The sequence below is a fragment of the Nicotiana tabacum genome, unplaced genomic scaffold (genome assembly GCF_000715075.1).
Source record: "Nicotiana tabacum cultivar K326 unplaced genomic scaffold, ASM71507v2 Un00128, whole genome shotgun sequence".
Lineage (NCBI taxonomy): Eukaryota > Viridiplantae > Streptophyta > Magnoliopsida > Solanales > Solanaceae > Nicotiana > Nicotiana tabacum.
Window position 1 is genome coordinate 16,055 of NW_027438366.1, and position 15,116 is coordinate 31,170.

Here is a 15,116-nt window from a genome sequence, read left to right on the forward strand (position 1 = left end):
ATCCAGCACTCATTCATACTTGGTAAAGTCTGCAAAGTCATATGCAAACTTTGATATTAACATTATCTCCAGAAAAGAATTTATTACGCACTGTTCAACTAGTGCTTCTTTTAAGGAAGGTTCTTCAGTGATTTTTGGCTAAAAACCATCTCTTAATTATCAAGATAGAGGTGCAAAGTATTTAACATCAAAGGACTAAATGATCTGGAGTTTATAAATCTTATAGCCCTACTTTTGGTGAAAAATTGCACATAGCACGTTTTACAATCGGTGCATGCTAGTCTCACCCTTTTCGTTGTGGCAATGTCAAGGATCTCCAGTTGCACAAAGATTATTAAGCACAATTCACATCAAAATTTTAGTGGATCATCTTGCAGGATTTCGCTCGTTTAATCAAATGTGCTTAATTTCCATCTCTTACTAGTCCGCAAATGTGTCTCATCTTCTTCTTCCTGCAACTTCTAATAAATGTAAGATTTGCTTAAAAAGCTAAAAGATGCATAGGAACTGCAGTGCAACACATCTCAACTACAGTGAACAAATGGATCAAGCTTATTCAACATTCTTTTCTCTGTTGTGATGGTGCTGCCGTGCAAATGTAGTTCTTCCAATGTAGAGTTTAATCACCTGCATCTTGTTATCAGGAACTGAAATCTATAATACTAAAACTCTCAAGATATCAATTCTTTCAGATTATAATCTCAATTATCATGTTGACATATACCAACCATGCACGAGTGCCAAGTGAAACTCTAAATACTTAATGCAGTTCGAGCCATCAATGGAACGTAAAAGAACCAAATCCGTCTTATTCAAAACTCGAAAGGGCATGGCATCTTGTGTCCAAGACGGCCAAGGAAACAAAATTGAACCGAAAGAAACAAAAAAAGACCAAAAAAGAACAAAATAATTCTAAGATTGCCTCCTACCTTTCATGCCAAAACTTGACTAGCCCAACTAGCTAGCATTTCAACTAAACTAAACTAAACTAATCAAAACCCATGATCATGTCATTGCCAAAGCTCCCTATCATCTTTTCAAACTTGACCATTTTCTTCCTCTCTGGTTCTGTTGCCTTGTAATGATGAGGAGAAGCCGGTGACGATGATGGCAAGATGACTTGTTCACTTTGAGCATTGGCAATCCTCTTAAGTCTCTTCTCACTTATACCAAATGCAGCTGCAAATTCTGGCCCTCTCAAGCTCTGCATCAATGAGTTTTTACCCACCAAGAACTGCTGATGGTTTCTCCTTGCTGATGTCGTGAAACCAAAGAACTCAAACGGGCCATTTGTTGAAGCAATTTGGCAGAAGGGGAAGTACCTCGGCACCCAAAAAACGTCCCCTTCTCGTACTCTAGCATTCATGGCTAAAGTCCCATTTGGATACACAATTTGGACTCTGCCAGTCCCTTTCAAAACTATTCCATACTCTATTGCTGTTGGATTAACATGAGGCGCCATCATGGATCCCTACATTAACCAACAAACTCACATAAAACTTGTAAGCTAGAAAAAGAAAACATACTATTACAATACATGGACCATGTCAACTAATGTTTGCTTTCACAATAGGAGATTTGAGATTTTTTTTAATCAAAGTTCACCACTTGCCTTAGGCAAATTTACGATTTTTAAGCCATTGAGTGCGTAGGATCACTGCACCACCATGCTTAATTCCATGACTATAAGTTCCGACTTTTTATAATACATATTTTCATGTATGATCAATGACCTTGAATAAAGAGAGGGTAATTACCGGAGATAGATTGACAAGATAAACGCCATTGCCGGATATCTTTAGAGGAGAATAATTAGACTCATCCAACTTCTTGCTCCATCCAAACTCGTTCTTGAAATCGGCCTTCCTGTTGTAGAGATTATATGCTGATGGAGCTTTATGATTCACTCTCTCGACAACGTCTTCCCTGTTTAACAAAGTAAATAAAAATTTCCTCAATGACCATGTTGATTCCTCTTCTTTTGGGATAGTTTCTTCCTCAAAATTCGCAATCCTCTTCAAGTGAGCTAGTCTCTTGTGGGGTTCTTGGGCCAAGAATTTGGACCAAATGTGTGTGTGATGAGAACCAGATAAATGCACGATTGGCCCGGAAGATTGCCTTGTCAAGAACGTGCTTAGTTCTGCTGCCGAGACCTGCAGTTATACAATATTAATCTTGATTCAGTTTTTTTTTCCACTGACAAATGTAGCAAGCAAAGGTAAATTACTTGAGTACCTACATTAAGAGCAGTTGATAATGTGGAATGGTCGAATCCAGCAATAATGGATGTAGGATAAATTCCACCACCAATGAAGAAAGACTGCGAAATAGTTACATGAGTTACTACAAAATCTTTGGAAAAAAGGAATAGTTACATGAGTTACTACAAAATTTTTGATTAATTGGCTTAGGGTACCTGGAAAGCATGCCATCCCATGGATTCTGAGGTAACATCAATACTGCAAATAATGTGAAGTCTCTGGTTTTCAACTCTATTCTCCAAATAGAAAGCTGATCCAGCAGGAATTGTGTACACATCTCCAGGCTTCAAACTCCTTTCTGCTAATTCATCCCTGTAGATGTGTCCAACTCTTGCTTCCCCTGTATTCAATTCATAGAAAATGAACATTCTGGCTTAGTAAGCAAAGCATACCTAAATACACCAACATTATATATAAAATTGATGTTATTTTAACATATTGTTGCAGGCTTATTTTCCGGGCACTTGTTTTGAAAAAAGAATTGCGTATAGTTATGTTTTATGTGATCTGATAGCGTAAAAAGTTTAAATCACTGTCGAAGGTAAAGTGAAAAAATTAAGTTTACCATGGTGAACAAAGAGGAGAAGATTGGAATCAAGGTACTGAGGGATGAAGAGGCTATTGGGTTCCATAGAGATGAAACCAATATGCATTGGACTATGGAAAGATGTTCCTCTGCGATATCCACCTTTCACCAATTTCATGACCCCTGCTTCAGTTTTCACTACATCATGTAAGTGACGTAGCAAAAACCATTTTTCTCCTTGTGTTCTTTGCTCACTTTCTTCTCCCTCTTCTCTTTCTCTCCAATGCCCACCAACAGAGGACACTAGTGCAGAGAAAAGTACCAGCACTAATAGCAGCAGACTCTTTCTCTTTCCCATATTTCAACTCGTAATAAAAAAGCAAGTTTTATTTAATCACTTTTGGTTCACTTGTGTTGTGACTGAGGTGCAGAGTCTGTAACTGTTTTATATTGAGGGAATGGTGAGATTTTAGGGGAGCTGTTGTCAACCGTGCAGGATTTCTAGGCTTTTCTGCTATACTATACATTGAGATCCTGAAAAATATACGGTGAACCAATGAAAAGTTTTACTGGAAGTTTGTATTAAGAAACCAAATGATGTAGCAGCAAAATTGCAAGTTGATGACCACTTCAAAGGACTACTCTAGCGCAAAAAAGAGAAATGATTTGAGGTTTTTTTATGTATATAAACTGATGTTTGGCATATTTCGATATGTGTTGATGTTACTTTACCCATGTTTTAACCGCGTCTTGATGTTATTTGATCTTTAAAATGCCCAACATGGTTTAATTATTGGTTTTATGACTAATTGAGTTGTGTGTGGTGAATTAGGGTGTTTGGAGTGCAAAAATATGAATAAAAGGTGCTCTAGGTAGAGGAAGAGAGATTGGATGCGTCGCATCCAATCTAGAAAAAGATCAGATTTCGTGCACCCTTAGCAGTGAAGTCGGCCCATAGCATCCACCGTAGCATCCGAAGCTGAGAAGTGGAGGAAGAGGTGGATGCGAAGCATCCACCGTAGCATCCGAAGCTGAGAAGTGGAGGACGAGGTGGATGCGACGCATCCACCCTAGCATCAATCCCTGAATCTGATTTGGATTAGAAATAGGAGAACTTTGGCCCACGACTTTGGTACGCAATATATAAGCCAAAAACGCCTCTTTTAGGTCATCTAACATATTGGCAAGGGAAAAAAAAGCCACGAAAAAGCTGTGGAGGCCGGAATTCATCAAGTTTCTTCTTTCTCCCACCAAACTTAGTAATTTTTATGTTTCTTTGTATGATTTGTTGTTTGGCTACCATGTCTATATGGAGTTAAACTTCACGTTCTAGGGTTGTGGTTCTTTCATGACTATTGTTATTCGGATATTGATTTTGACTTCTTGGTTTATCATATTAGTTTATTTATTCAATCTTGCACTTAATTATTTAATTGCTTGATCACCAATTGAATATTATCTACGAATCTAGAATTGAACTCGAAAGTGGGAATTCTATATTGCATATAGGATTGAGTAGGGCAAGTTCTTGAACTCGGGCATCGGGGAACGGATTCGTGGTTAGGATAGACATATACCTAATTGCCTTGCTTGGTTGATTTACAGGAATTATAAATGCGTTCTTGTTGATTCTAACTCCATAGACATATAGGCGTTAGGTTAGCTTGAATAGGCGAGTAAGAACTCGACAGATTCTTATGAGCATTAACCCTGCCAACCAATAAGCTAGATAAATTAGTCGGTCAATTCAATTGAAGAATACAATAGGATTGTTAGATAGCCCATAACCCTAGATCGTTTTCATTACATTGATATCATTAAAATCTGCTCTTTCTCTGTTCAAAGTTTATTATTTATATTTTCTTATTTAATTAGTTTAGAATAAAATATTTTTAGATTTAATTCTTGTTTAAATAATTGGGATAGTCTAATTTAGTTAATAGTTAATCATAAGTCCTCGTGGGTTCGACATCCGACTTTTAGTCACTTTATTACTTGACGACCGCGTATACTTGCGTGAGTGTGTTTGGTCGATAAGCAAACTATTTTGTTCTTACACATTTAATTTTGGTTGAAACAAAGGTTAAAGAGTTGACCTGACTCAGCTCAGTTACTATTATTAATTTATTATTACAAAAAAATTTATTATTAATTTAATATTACAAAAAAAATTTAGTTGTTGATCGGACTAATAGGGGACGCCGGTGCCTTGTCCTACCTTAGACCATTCTAAATTCGGCAGCTGGTTTCGTATACTTTCTGTAAGCACGGTAAACGACTATGGCGCAAAATAGCAGCTGCAGGAATAGACCTAATATACTTATCACCGGAGCTCCGGGCACAGGGAAGACGACTACGGCGTCTGCCCTGGCGGAGGTGACACAACTCCGCCACATCAACGTCGGCGACTTTGCTAATGAGAAAAACCTGAGCAACGGCTGGGATGATACCTTCGATTGCTACTACATCAACGAAGACCTCGTAAGTCTTAAACATTCTTCTTCTCCCAAAAGGAACCAAAACTCTTGACTGGTGAAACTGATCTAATTTTAGGTAATTTCTTAGTTTGAAAATTTTACCCATATTTTTCCTTAATCTAAAAAATTAAATACTGCATACAGATTATATCAGAAGTTGCAGACTTAATGAACACGAACAGTTAAAGCTTGTGTTGTGGTATTAATTTGAATTTTATTTAAGTTGTTCTATTCAAAGCACAACATATTTAGTATAGAAATAAATTGGACCTGAGTTGAGCCTAATGGATATAGTGTATTCATATAGCCAATACCAGCTAATTTGGAACTGAAGTATAGTTGATTGATTAATTGATTTGAACTGAAAATTTTCATTATTAGTCAAAATATGGTTTTGTTAAACAAAATAACATAAGTAATAAAATTAAGCCGCTCATAGCTGCTTTCCTGTCAATTCCTATTTTAAGTTATGTTATGACTTGTTTATGCAATCTTGTTCGGCTTTATGGACATGATTTTCTTGTCATATAATCAAGCAATTCTAACAAAATCTGTGCCGAACATTCTTTTCCCTTGCATCACAACTATCCATCGTGAAGATCTGTACAGCAATTGCTTTTCATTTTTTCTTTAGTGGTGCTTTTCTTTCTTGATTTTATCCAGGTATGTGATAAGCTTGAAAACTTGATGGAAGAAGGTGGAAACATCATTGATCATCATGGCTGTGACTTCTTTCCTGAACGTTGTTTTGAGCGTGTAGTGGTGCTTCAAACTGAGAATTCTGTCTTATATGATCGGTTCATTAAGAGGTATTCTATCAATTGATTCTTACCTTTTTCGTTTGTATACATCTCTAGCATTTCCTTATATAATACAGAATAACTGTTTGACTGTCCCAGAGGTTACTCAGGTCAAAAGCTTTCTGATAATGCTAAATGTGATATCTTTCAAGTTTTGGTGGAGGAGGTAAAAGAGAGCTATCCAGAGGATATTGTGGTCATACTAAGAAGTGATTCTGCAGAGGATATTACCAAAAATGTGGAGACACTGACCACTTGGATTAGTAATTGGAGCCCTGTCTTATGATTAATGTATCTGAAGAGATGTAACATGGCATATTAAGCTACTTAACCGGGATCGAAGTTATGTTCTACGGTTTAACTATTTGGTTGAGGTTTCTTGTTCTCTTTCACATATATATCGGCGGGGATGTACTGAATGGGTTTGCGTTATCCTTTCGTTTAGCAGAAATGCAGGCTTAAATATTATGCCCAATGAGTTCTCTGAGCAGTATTTGCCTTTATACTTTCATGTTACAGTTTCCTAGTGGGAACATGTTAAGCTCAGATGGAACTATTTCTGTTTTCCGTTACTTAACTACAAACTAAAAAGCCAGGTCTTTTGTGTTTTGACGTGAGTTTGAATTTGTTTGCTGTTGCCGTTTCAACTCCTACGATTAAGCAATACCTTTTCACTGACTTAACGAATCCGCCGGAGATTGATGTTGATTGCAGAGTAGTTATTTGATTTGTGTGGATTTGCACTGACGTTGGGTTCAACAAAAGATAAAAGGTTGTCACTTGACAAATCTCGTGAAAATGACAGCAGGCACTGTTTTAAAAGGTGTGGGCTTGAGTCGAGACGTTTTGCATATGCCTCATTGAGCCGTAAGCCCCGAGGCACGAGGCGTAAGTCCCATAGGTAGTTAATATTTAATATTTTATAAAATAATATAATAACAGTAAATATTTATAAAAGGTAAAATTGCATAAAAATTGAAGAAAACTATAAATATGTGAAATATATATATATGTGCTCCATTCCCACAAAAAACTAATCAAAATAATCTATTATACGCTACTTACAATCACAAGTAACTTGAGTCTAAAAGAATAAAGTTTTCTACATGGAGGAACAAAAAAGATGATTAACGTGCAATTTGAACTTTGAACTTGCTGCTATGAAGGAGAATGGAGTTTTCTTTGTATTTGTAAAAAAAAATTAAATATTCGTTGCTTTTGGGAGATATTAGTAGACTAGCGGACAAGATAAAGAATTGGGAAAAATCATGAATTAGGGCTATAATCAATAAAAAAGATCTTGACTTTTAAATTTAATACTTTTGAGTTCCTTTTTAAACCTTTTGAGTAATTACTAAACTGACTTTTGAGAATTTGGGTATTATATGCAGGATTTATTCAACAAATTTTATTTTAATTTGAAAGTCTATGGGGTTTACTCCTCACTGAAAAAACGCGCCTCAAATGCCCGGGCATACGCCCCGAACAATCGGGTGTATGCCCCGAACAATCGGGTGTATGCCCCGAACGCCCGGGTGTACGCCACAAATTGCTGAGCGTACGCCTCTTGAGACTTTCGCCCCACACCATCGTCCCGGGGCATTTTTGGTACGGCTCGCCCCGAAAACGCCTTTTAAAAAACTGACACCAGGTAGCCATTTTTAAGCATATTGTTTAAAATATATCCACAATTTATAATGTGTTTAAAGATTAGCCAATTTCGCTCAAACCTCAGGACATCATGTCCTAAAGTTCAAAAACTGTGTCCTGAAATTCGAATCTTATGTCCTGAATTTTAAATTAGTAGTTCAGAAATTTAAGACACTTAGTCCTGAATTTCAAATTAGCAGGTCAAAAATTCAGGATACTAAAATTCTGAATTTCTAAATTCAGGATACATAGTTTAGGTGAATTGGTTAGTCTTTAAATATATTATAAATTATGGATATATTTGAAATAATGGGCTTAAAAGTGACTATTGCTGCACTTCATCCACAAATATGTCACTGGAGGCCCAAGCTTTAAAGAAAGTCTCGCAGAGGTAACTTGCCATTTCCAAAGAACTGGACCAACAAGTGGCCCAAAGTGAATCACACGGACTTAAGGCCACACTAATCTGATCAAATATTAAACTACAGCTAAAATGAGTTTGACAAATATAAATAAATCAGTGTATTTTAACTTGTAATAACTTGTTATTTATTATATTTATAGGTTATGATTTCTTACAGTTACCAGTTGTTTTAGATTTTTAACTTGATAGCGGCTTTCAGTGTGAAATATTTTTTTTCTGATTTTATCTTAGGCATTCTAACAGGCGTACTCTTTTACACAGTTCGCTTTATTATTTTCCACGTGTTGTGAGACATACTTGAATGCTAATTCTTTTCACAAAATTCGCTTTACTAATTGCAACTGGTCTCAAAACACTCTTCAATTTTAGCTCCAAAACGGAGCATATATTATTTTATAATCTTATTTTTTCTAAAAAGAAACATAAAACAGAAACATTCTATGTGATATTTTTGAAATCATTGTGACATCTTGATGATGTGATTAAAAATGTAATGAACGATAATGCCCACACTTTTACTTGTGTTTAAGGGTGTACAAACCGAACCGAAAAACCGCACCAAACTGAAAAGTCAAACTAAACCGATTAAAAAATCTGACTTGGTTTGGTATTGAGTAAAAAATCCGAACCAACCCGACATATAAATATATAATTTTTATATATACTTTTAAGATTTTATATAGAATTTTTTTTTTAAAATGTCTAGAAATATTTGGGATTCTCTTGCGGGATATAAATTTTAATAGAATATGAAGTGCTTCATATTTATTGACCTTAAATAATGAGTTGTATGATCACCTTCTTATCAAGTGTTACTGGAATGCGTCTCTCTCTTTGTTCTTCCATATTCATATCATATGTTAAGATCTATTAAATTCTTATATCTTTTTCGAATGTGAAGTGATTATTAATATTTAGGTATCATATTGATTTTTATGTTTAATTACTAAATTTGGTTAACCTGAAAGTGTACATCAACGAACAATTATTGTTAGACGACTAAAAAATAACTATTATGTGTTACTAATAGAATTCTCCCATAAGAATATTTTAACCGATAATATGTTTGTCAATTTTTTATATTTTTACTAAATATATATTTACTTATCAAATATTTAACAAAGTAATAGTGAAATAATATGTTTACCCTAAAATTCTAGTAACAATTAAACTTATTTAGTGGTTTTAAGGATACATGATTTAATCTACTACCAATTAATAAACAAGGAATTGAATAGATAATCTGAATAGTAAAATAAATCAAACCAGTGTTCTAGCAGTGCTTTCGACCTCGATTCGAGATGGTCTCAAGGTTGGGTAACAAGAACAGTAAAGAACAGAAAATAAACAATGATGAACAGTAATTGATAGTAAGTGAAATAGAGAGCAGCGTTTGTGTATATTATTATCAATCAAATCATGTTTACAAATGAATGGGGTCCCTCTTTATATAGTAGAGGAATCCTAAATAAAGTACAATTCTAATAACGGAAACAAACCCCATGATTGGTGTCAATAACCGCTTGATTCGATCGATTCCGGAATTTCCGCCGAGCTCTTCGGTTGGTTGCTAATATCTCGCCATTCCGTTATTATGCTCGGTCTCGATCTTCAGCGAGCACTTCAATCTTCATGCTCCATATTCTACCATTGAGCTCGAGCCTGGTCTATTACGAGCTTACTCTCGAGGCATCTCCTCATGCCTATAAAATCGGACATGCCCGATTTCGATCGTATACAGATAGTCCCCACGTTTCTTGGAATAAAATGATAAGAAACGGTTTGAGCCTCGATTTTCTGAAACCTCGATTATGACGTCGTCCTCATGATGTAAGCAACGGATGTGACCGAAACGTCCATTTAGTTCCCCAAATCATTAATGCATGTTAGTTAGCGGTCGGCCACTAGCGCTACCGACCCGTCGTTATGAGCCTATAAATACCCGCTCCTTCATTGAATCAAACTTTACTTTTGCTCTAATCAAACCTCTAAGTCTTCTCACTCTTTTCGTCTCCTCCTTTTCGCCGTTTGTAGAGCCACCTTCATTAGCACCGAAACCACCAGTTTTTCATCTTCCTTCGCCCTCATTTACTTATATCAATGGCAAAAACCTCAAAGATCGTACCGCAGAAGGAGAAAGCTTCTTACTCCTCTTCCCGGTCGTCCGGCGACAAGGCGCTGGTGGAACCGCTTCCCCACGAGTACGTTCCCGGCCCGTGTACTCTAAAATCCGACTTCAAGGTCGAAAACCCTTCATCGATCCCGGGCCGATGCGAGTATGTATCGATGTACATGTGCTCGATAACGAAGAGTCACCTCGAGGACATGAAGAGGGACTGCAACTGGGGTCCTGAGGTCGTGGTGCAAATTCCTGCTCCCGAAGAGAGCATCACCGCTTATGTGGAGGGGTTCCGAAGTGTTTACACTTACCCCTTCACATTGGGTCCCCTCGACCCAGTGATTATTGATCTCTGTAAAAGATATCAGGTCACCCTCGGCCAAATCCACCCTTCTCTATGGCGCATAGTAATCATGTTGCGCTTCTTTTCTAGCAAGGCCGAGGGGCTGGAGTTTACTTTAAATCACCTCATGCGGTTGTACCAACCTCAAATATATCGAGGACTAATCAGGCTCCAACGTCGGGCAACGAAGGCCTTGTTCTCGAGCATCGACGATGACAACTTAGAGGTCATATAGGCCCAACCTAAAAGGGCCTAAGGGCCAATACATTTAGAGTTCGAGACCTTGTTCTCACTCAAGTCGGACATAAGGGTTCCACTATTCCGAGTTCAAATAAAGCTGACTTGAATTTAGTTCAAAGATCCGCCATAAAACCTTAAGGGATATGTTACTGTAAGTTCGAAAATTACCCATTATTTGATAAAAACCCTAAGGGTTTGCTCTATTCTAAGTTCGAAACTTACTCAAACTTAGTTATAAAAATAGTGCAGTCATGGCATCGATCAAGCCATCCGAAATCTCGAACATATTATTGAGTTTGGGGACTCGCCCTTGCGTGTCTAAAAAACCTAAGGATTGGTTTTAAGTTTGAGCTAGTGTTCACTCAATTACAGAGGCTGCAACAACAAAATTTTCACAAGGCAAAAGCACAAAACATGTTTGAACATAAAACTGAGAAGACATTTAAAAGAAGTTTTTCTATTATATATTGATAAAAAAGGTTATGTGAGACCGATCAGGGTCTTACAAAAAGAGAAACTAAGTCCTAACTACGGCCGATTTCGACCTCTTCTCTGGGAGCAACTTCTCCTTCAGGCCCCTCATCGGATCCGCCTCGACTGCCTTCTTCATCATCGTCTTCGTCATCGAAGGAGGCAAGCTGCCTGGCTTCAGCTTCAAGCACCTTGGCTCGGGCTATCTCCTCGGAGAGGTCAAAACCTCGAGCATGGATTTACTTGAGGGTTTTCCTACGGGATTGATACTTTGTCGAGTCAATGATCCATCGCTCTCGGTCAGAAGTCTCCCTTAGCTATATTTGAGAAGCCTCAGCATCGGCCCGGTACATGGCAATGGACTTGTCCGCCATGACCTTTGTCTTCTCGATCTCTGCATTGGCCTCAGCAAGCCCGGTTTCAAGATCCTCGATCCTCTTGGTTTGGACCGAACTTTTCTCTTTGATGCCCCGAAGTTGAACCTCGGCAGATGACAGTTTGGCCAAGGTAGTTTTTTTTTCCGCAGCCAGGCGGTTCATATTCTCCTTCCACCGATCACAATCGGCCTTGACCTGATCGACTTCTCCCCGAAGCAGCTCGATCATTTTGACCTTTTGCTGCAGCTGAGATAGTGAAGTATTAGCCTCCACAGTTGGGTCGAGTCCATACTCTATCAAAAGGATGGTTACATGCTTATCTAGTTCGGCCTCTTCCTCATGAGCCTTGGCAGAATCCGCTTGAAAGTCCTTTATAGTTTCGTCTTTTCGGCCACAAAGAAGCTTCAGAGCATTTCTCTCCTCCGAAACCTTTTGGAGCTCGGTTTCACACTGGCTAAGGTCAGCTCAAAACTTGGCAAAGGACTATACAAAAAAAGGAAAACACAAGTCAGATTTAGAGAAAAAAGAGTAAAGAAAAGAAGTGCAGTAACTGATTCTTACCCGAGATAAGAGACGTTAGGCCTCTTCTAAAAGAATAGAAGTGTCATTGATATCAGAGGCATCATCGACTCCAGTAAAGAAATCCCAAAAGGGATCCCCTACACTAGACCCTCCGCCTATATCAGGGGTCTTCAACTCTCGAGCCTCCCTTAGTGCCTTCTCAGAAAAAGACGGAAGAGATGGCAAGTGACCTGCTATCATGGTCCCGAGCAAGTCGCTCGGGACACTCTGATCGATCTTCGGGGTCTCAGAACCGGCCCCGCCCAGTGTAGTTGCATATGGCCGAGAAACGATCTCAACCTCTGATTATTCGGGATCCTCACCCGATTTCTTTTTGGAAGCCTCCTCGACACGAGGCTTGATTTTAGCAGCCGCCGTCGACTCAGAAGGTTTGGTGACCTCGACGGCTTTCCTAGGTCGGACCATCAGTGCCGAGACATTTTCCTTTTCTTCCTCTTCTTCGTCTCTCAGTTTTTGGACCGAGTCCATCGTGAGAGAGATTACTTTCCTCCTCACCCTTCGAGGTTTGGTCTTGGCATCCTCGGACTGCGAGGCACTCTTTGCCACTCGAGGGCCTCAAAATGGCATCCTTGTTCAGGCCTGCATGAAAGAAAATTAGTGATAAATGAAGTACAAAAAGTGTTTCAGAACATGAAAAAGGAGATCCTTACTGTGGTTCTTGGCCTCCCATCTGCCCCTTGCCAAATCACGCCATGCACGTTCGGCATAAGTGGAAGTTGAGGCTAACTTCCGAATCCAATATTCGAGGTCAGGCACCGCTTGAGGCATCCAAGGAATAGCTGCATGTCGAAAGGGGATATTAGGCAAAGTCGAAAAAGGCACGAAGAACAAAGTTTAAAAGATCACTTACGGTCAAAGTTCCACTCCTCAGGGAACGACATCTTCTCCTCCGGGATAATGTCGCGAGTCCTCACCCGTATAAAACGGCTCATCCAATCACTAACTGGTTGTGAGCTTTGTGTAGGAATTGTTTGTGCAGTACAGGATTGTTGCTGGAAAAATTTGCCTAAGTGTGGGGAATTACGCGGACCGCGCTCAAAATTTTGCGGTCAACGAGAACTTTTTGCGGGGGCGCAAATTGTGAGCAGATGCGGACTTGAAAAGTCCAGAATATCAACTCTCTGAAGTTGTATTCGCATTCGCGTTCGTAATTTCATGGTCCGCATTAATCTTATGTAGCCGCGCCCGTTAATCCGCTCTCAGCGGACCTGTTTTTGAAAAGGGTCTTCGAAAGGTAAAAAGCACGGACCGCGGTGGAATTCTGCAGACCGCACTCAGGTAAGTCGGTGGGACCTCTGGGGTTGGTATAAATAGGAAGTCCTTAGGACTCTTACACTTTTTGAACCCCACACTTTTACCGAAATAGACCACTATTCATCTTCCCCTTTTTTTTTACACTTTCAATTTCATATCTTATTAATCAAGAAACAATTTCCTACTATAAATCCACATCTGGTATGCTCAAATCTTTACATTAATTTTATCTTTTGATTTTCTTTTCTTCTAGTTTTACTGTTTCTTTTTTTTAGGGTTTAACACATGTCATGATTTCAAAATGATGCTTGATTGATGCTAAAATTGCATGTGAGTAATGTTTAATGCCTAATGGGGGATAGGGTTGTGAACTAGGCCTGTTAATTGCCTAAATTTTTGCACTAAGTGAAACCCTAGGTCTTAAATAACTCATCAGTGCCAGTATGATTTGAATTTCACGGACCATGATCCAAATTACACGGTCCGCGTTCATGCTTTTGTGCGAACTTCTTAGGCTTATATGTTCGCGGTCGCGGTAATTTTTTCGCGGTCAGCGGTTGACTTTACGCGACAGCGTCTATAACTTCGCGGACCGCATTCATGAGCTTCAGAGAATTAACAAATTGATTCCACAGCCGCGTTCATTTTTACGTGATCCGCGTCTGTTATTTCGCGACCGCGCCCATTATTTCGCGGTCAGCGAAAACCAATGTTTAGTGAGTTGGTAGTCTGGTCCCAACTCTTTCATGGACCGCGCCCCTTTTTACGTGAACCGTGTTGACCCTTCCGCGGTCGCGCTCCTTTTTACGCTGTCAGCGGACCCTTGCTTTGAGAAACAGTGTGATCATTTCATCTGCTTTCTTTTGCTGATTCATTGAACCACAATACTAATGAGCTTTCACTGATGGTGTATGCAAATAATGGTGCGATCTCGTGGCGGTCCTGAGAAATCACAAGGGAGTGGAGAATCCTCCCGAGGCCGGGGCAGAGGGAAACATACTGCACCCTTAGCACCTAAAAGGGTCATTGGCAAGAAGCAAACACTCCAAAGACCCACTCCCGACTCTTCTGAGACTAGTGAATATGTCTCCTCCCGGGAGATTTCTGAAGGAGAAGCTGCACAACCCCAATAAGAGGCTCAATCACAGCCCCACCGCCTCGTCAATGAATCTACCTCCTTGTCTTGGTCGTCTGATGGCTTAGGAGGAGGTAGTGAGACTTCCACACCACCTGCCCCACCTACTGCAACTCCGGCCTCAACAACGGCTCCAATTAATATTGATGAGGAACAGGTTGTCCTGGATGACGGGAGAGGTGGTGATACCCGGGGTGGAAGTTTGATTAGATCAAGGAAGTCAGCAGTGTGGCAAGATAGGTTCGTGAGTGAGAAAGCCTACCACAAATTCCGAGAATGGTGGCCACAAAGGTCGCTCACCCTTGAGTTACATTTCATCGAAAGAGACCTTCTCCCTCACAACCAGAACGTGAAGAGACAATTTGATGAAAGAGTGGGGTGGAAATTCTTCACTAGCAAGTTGCCAGAAGCAAATGAGTACCTAGTCAAGGAATTTTACACCAATGTCGCCCACATC

At 39.2% G+C, this 15,116-nt stretch overlaps 2 protein-coding genes across 2 annotated transcripts; one reads left to right on the plus strand and one right to left on the minus strand.

Moving 5' to 3' along the window:
* Positions 1–784: 784 nt before the first annotated feature.
* Positions 785–3,211, minus strand: LOC107772665 (vicilin-like seed storage protein At2g28490). The gene is made up of 5 exons (XM_016592153.2): positions 2,827–3,211; positions 2,417–2,601; positions 2,240–2,320; positions 1,758–2,153; positions 785–1,471 (listed from the first exon to the last, which is right to left on the minus strand). The coding sequence occupies exons 1-5, from the start codon at positions 3,143–3,145 to the stop codon at positions 989–991; spliced, it is 1,464 nt and encodes a 487-aa protein (XP_016447639.2). The 5' UTR covers positions 3,146–3,211; the 3' UTR covers positions 785–988.
* Positions 3,212–4,952: 1,741 nt separating this feature from the next.
* On the plus strand, positions 4,953–6,539 carry LOC142178987 (adenylate kinase isoenzyme 6 homolog). The gene is made up of 3 exons (XM_075248809.1): positions 4,953–5,268; positions 5,928–6,073; positions 6,164–6,539. The coding sequence occupies exons 1-3, from the start codon at positions 5,068–5,070 to the stop codon at positions 6,348–6,350; spliced, it is 534 nt and encodes a 177-aa protein (XP_075104910.1). The 5' UTR covers positions 4,953–5,067; the 3' UTR covers positions 6,351–6,539.
* Positions 6,540–15,116: the final 8,577 nt, after the last annotated feature.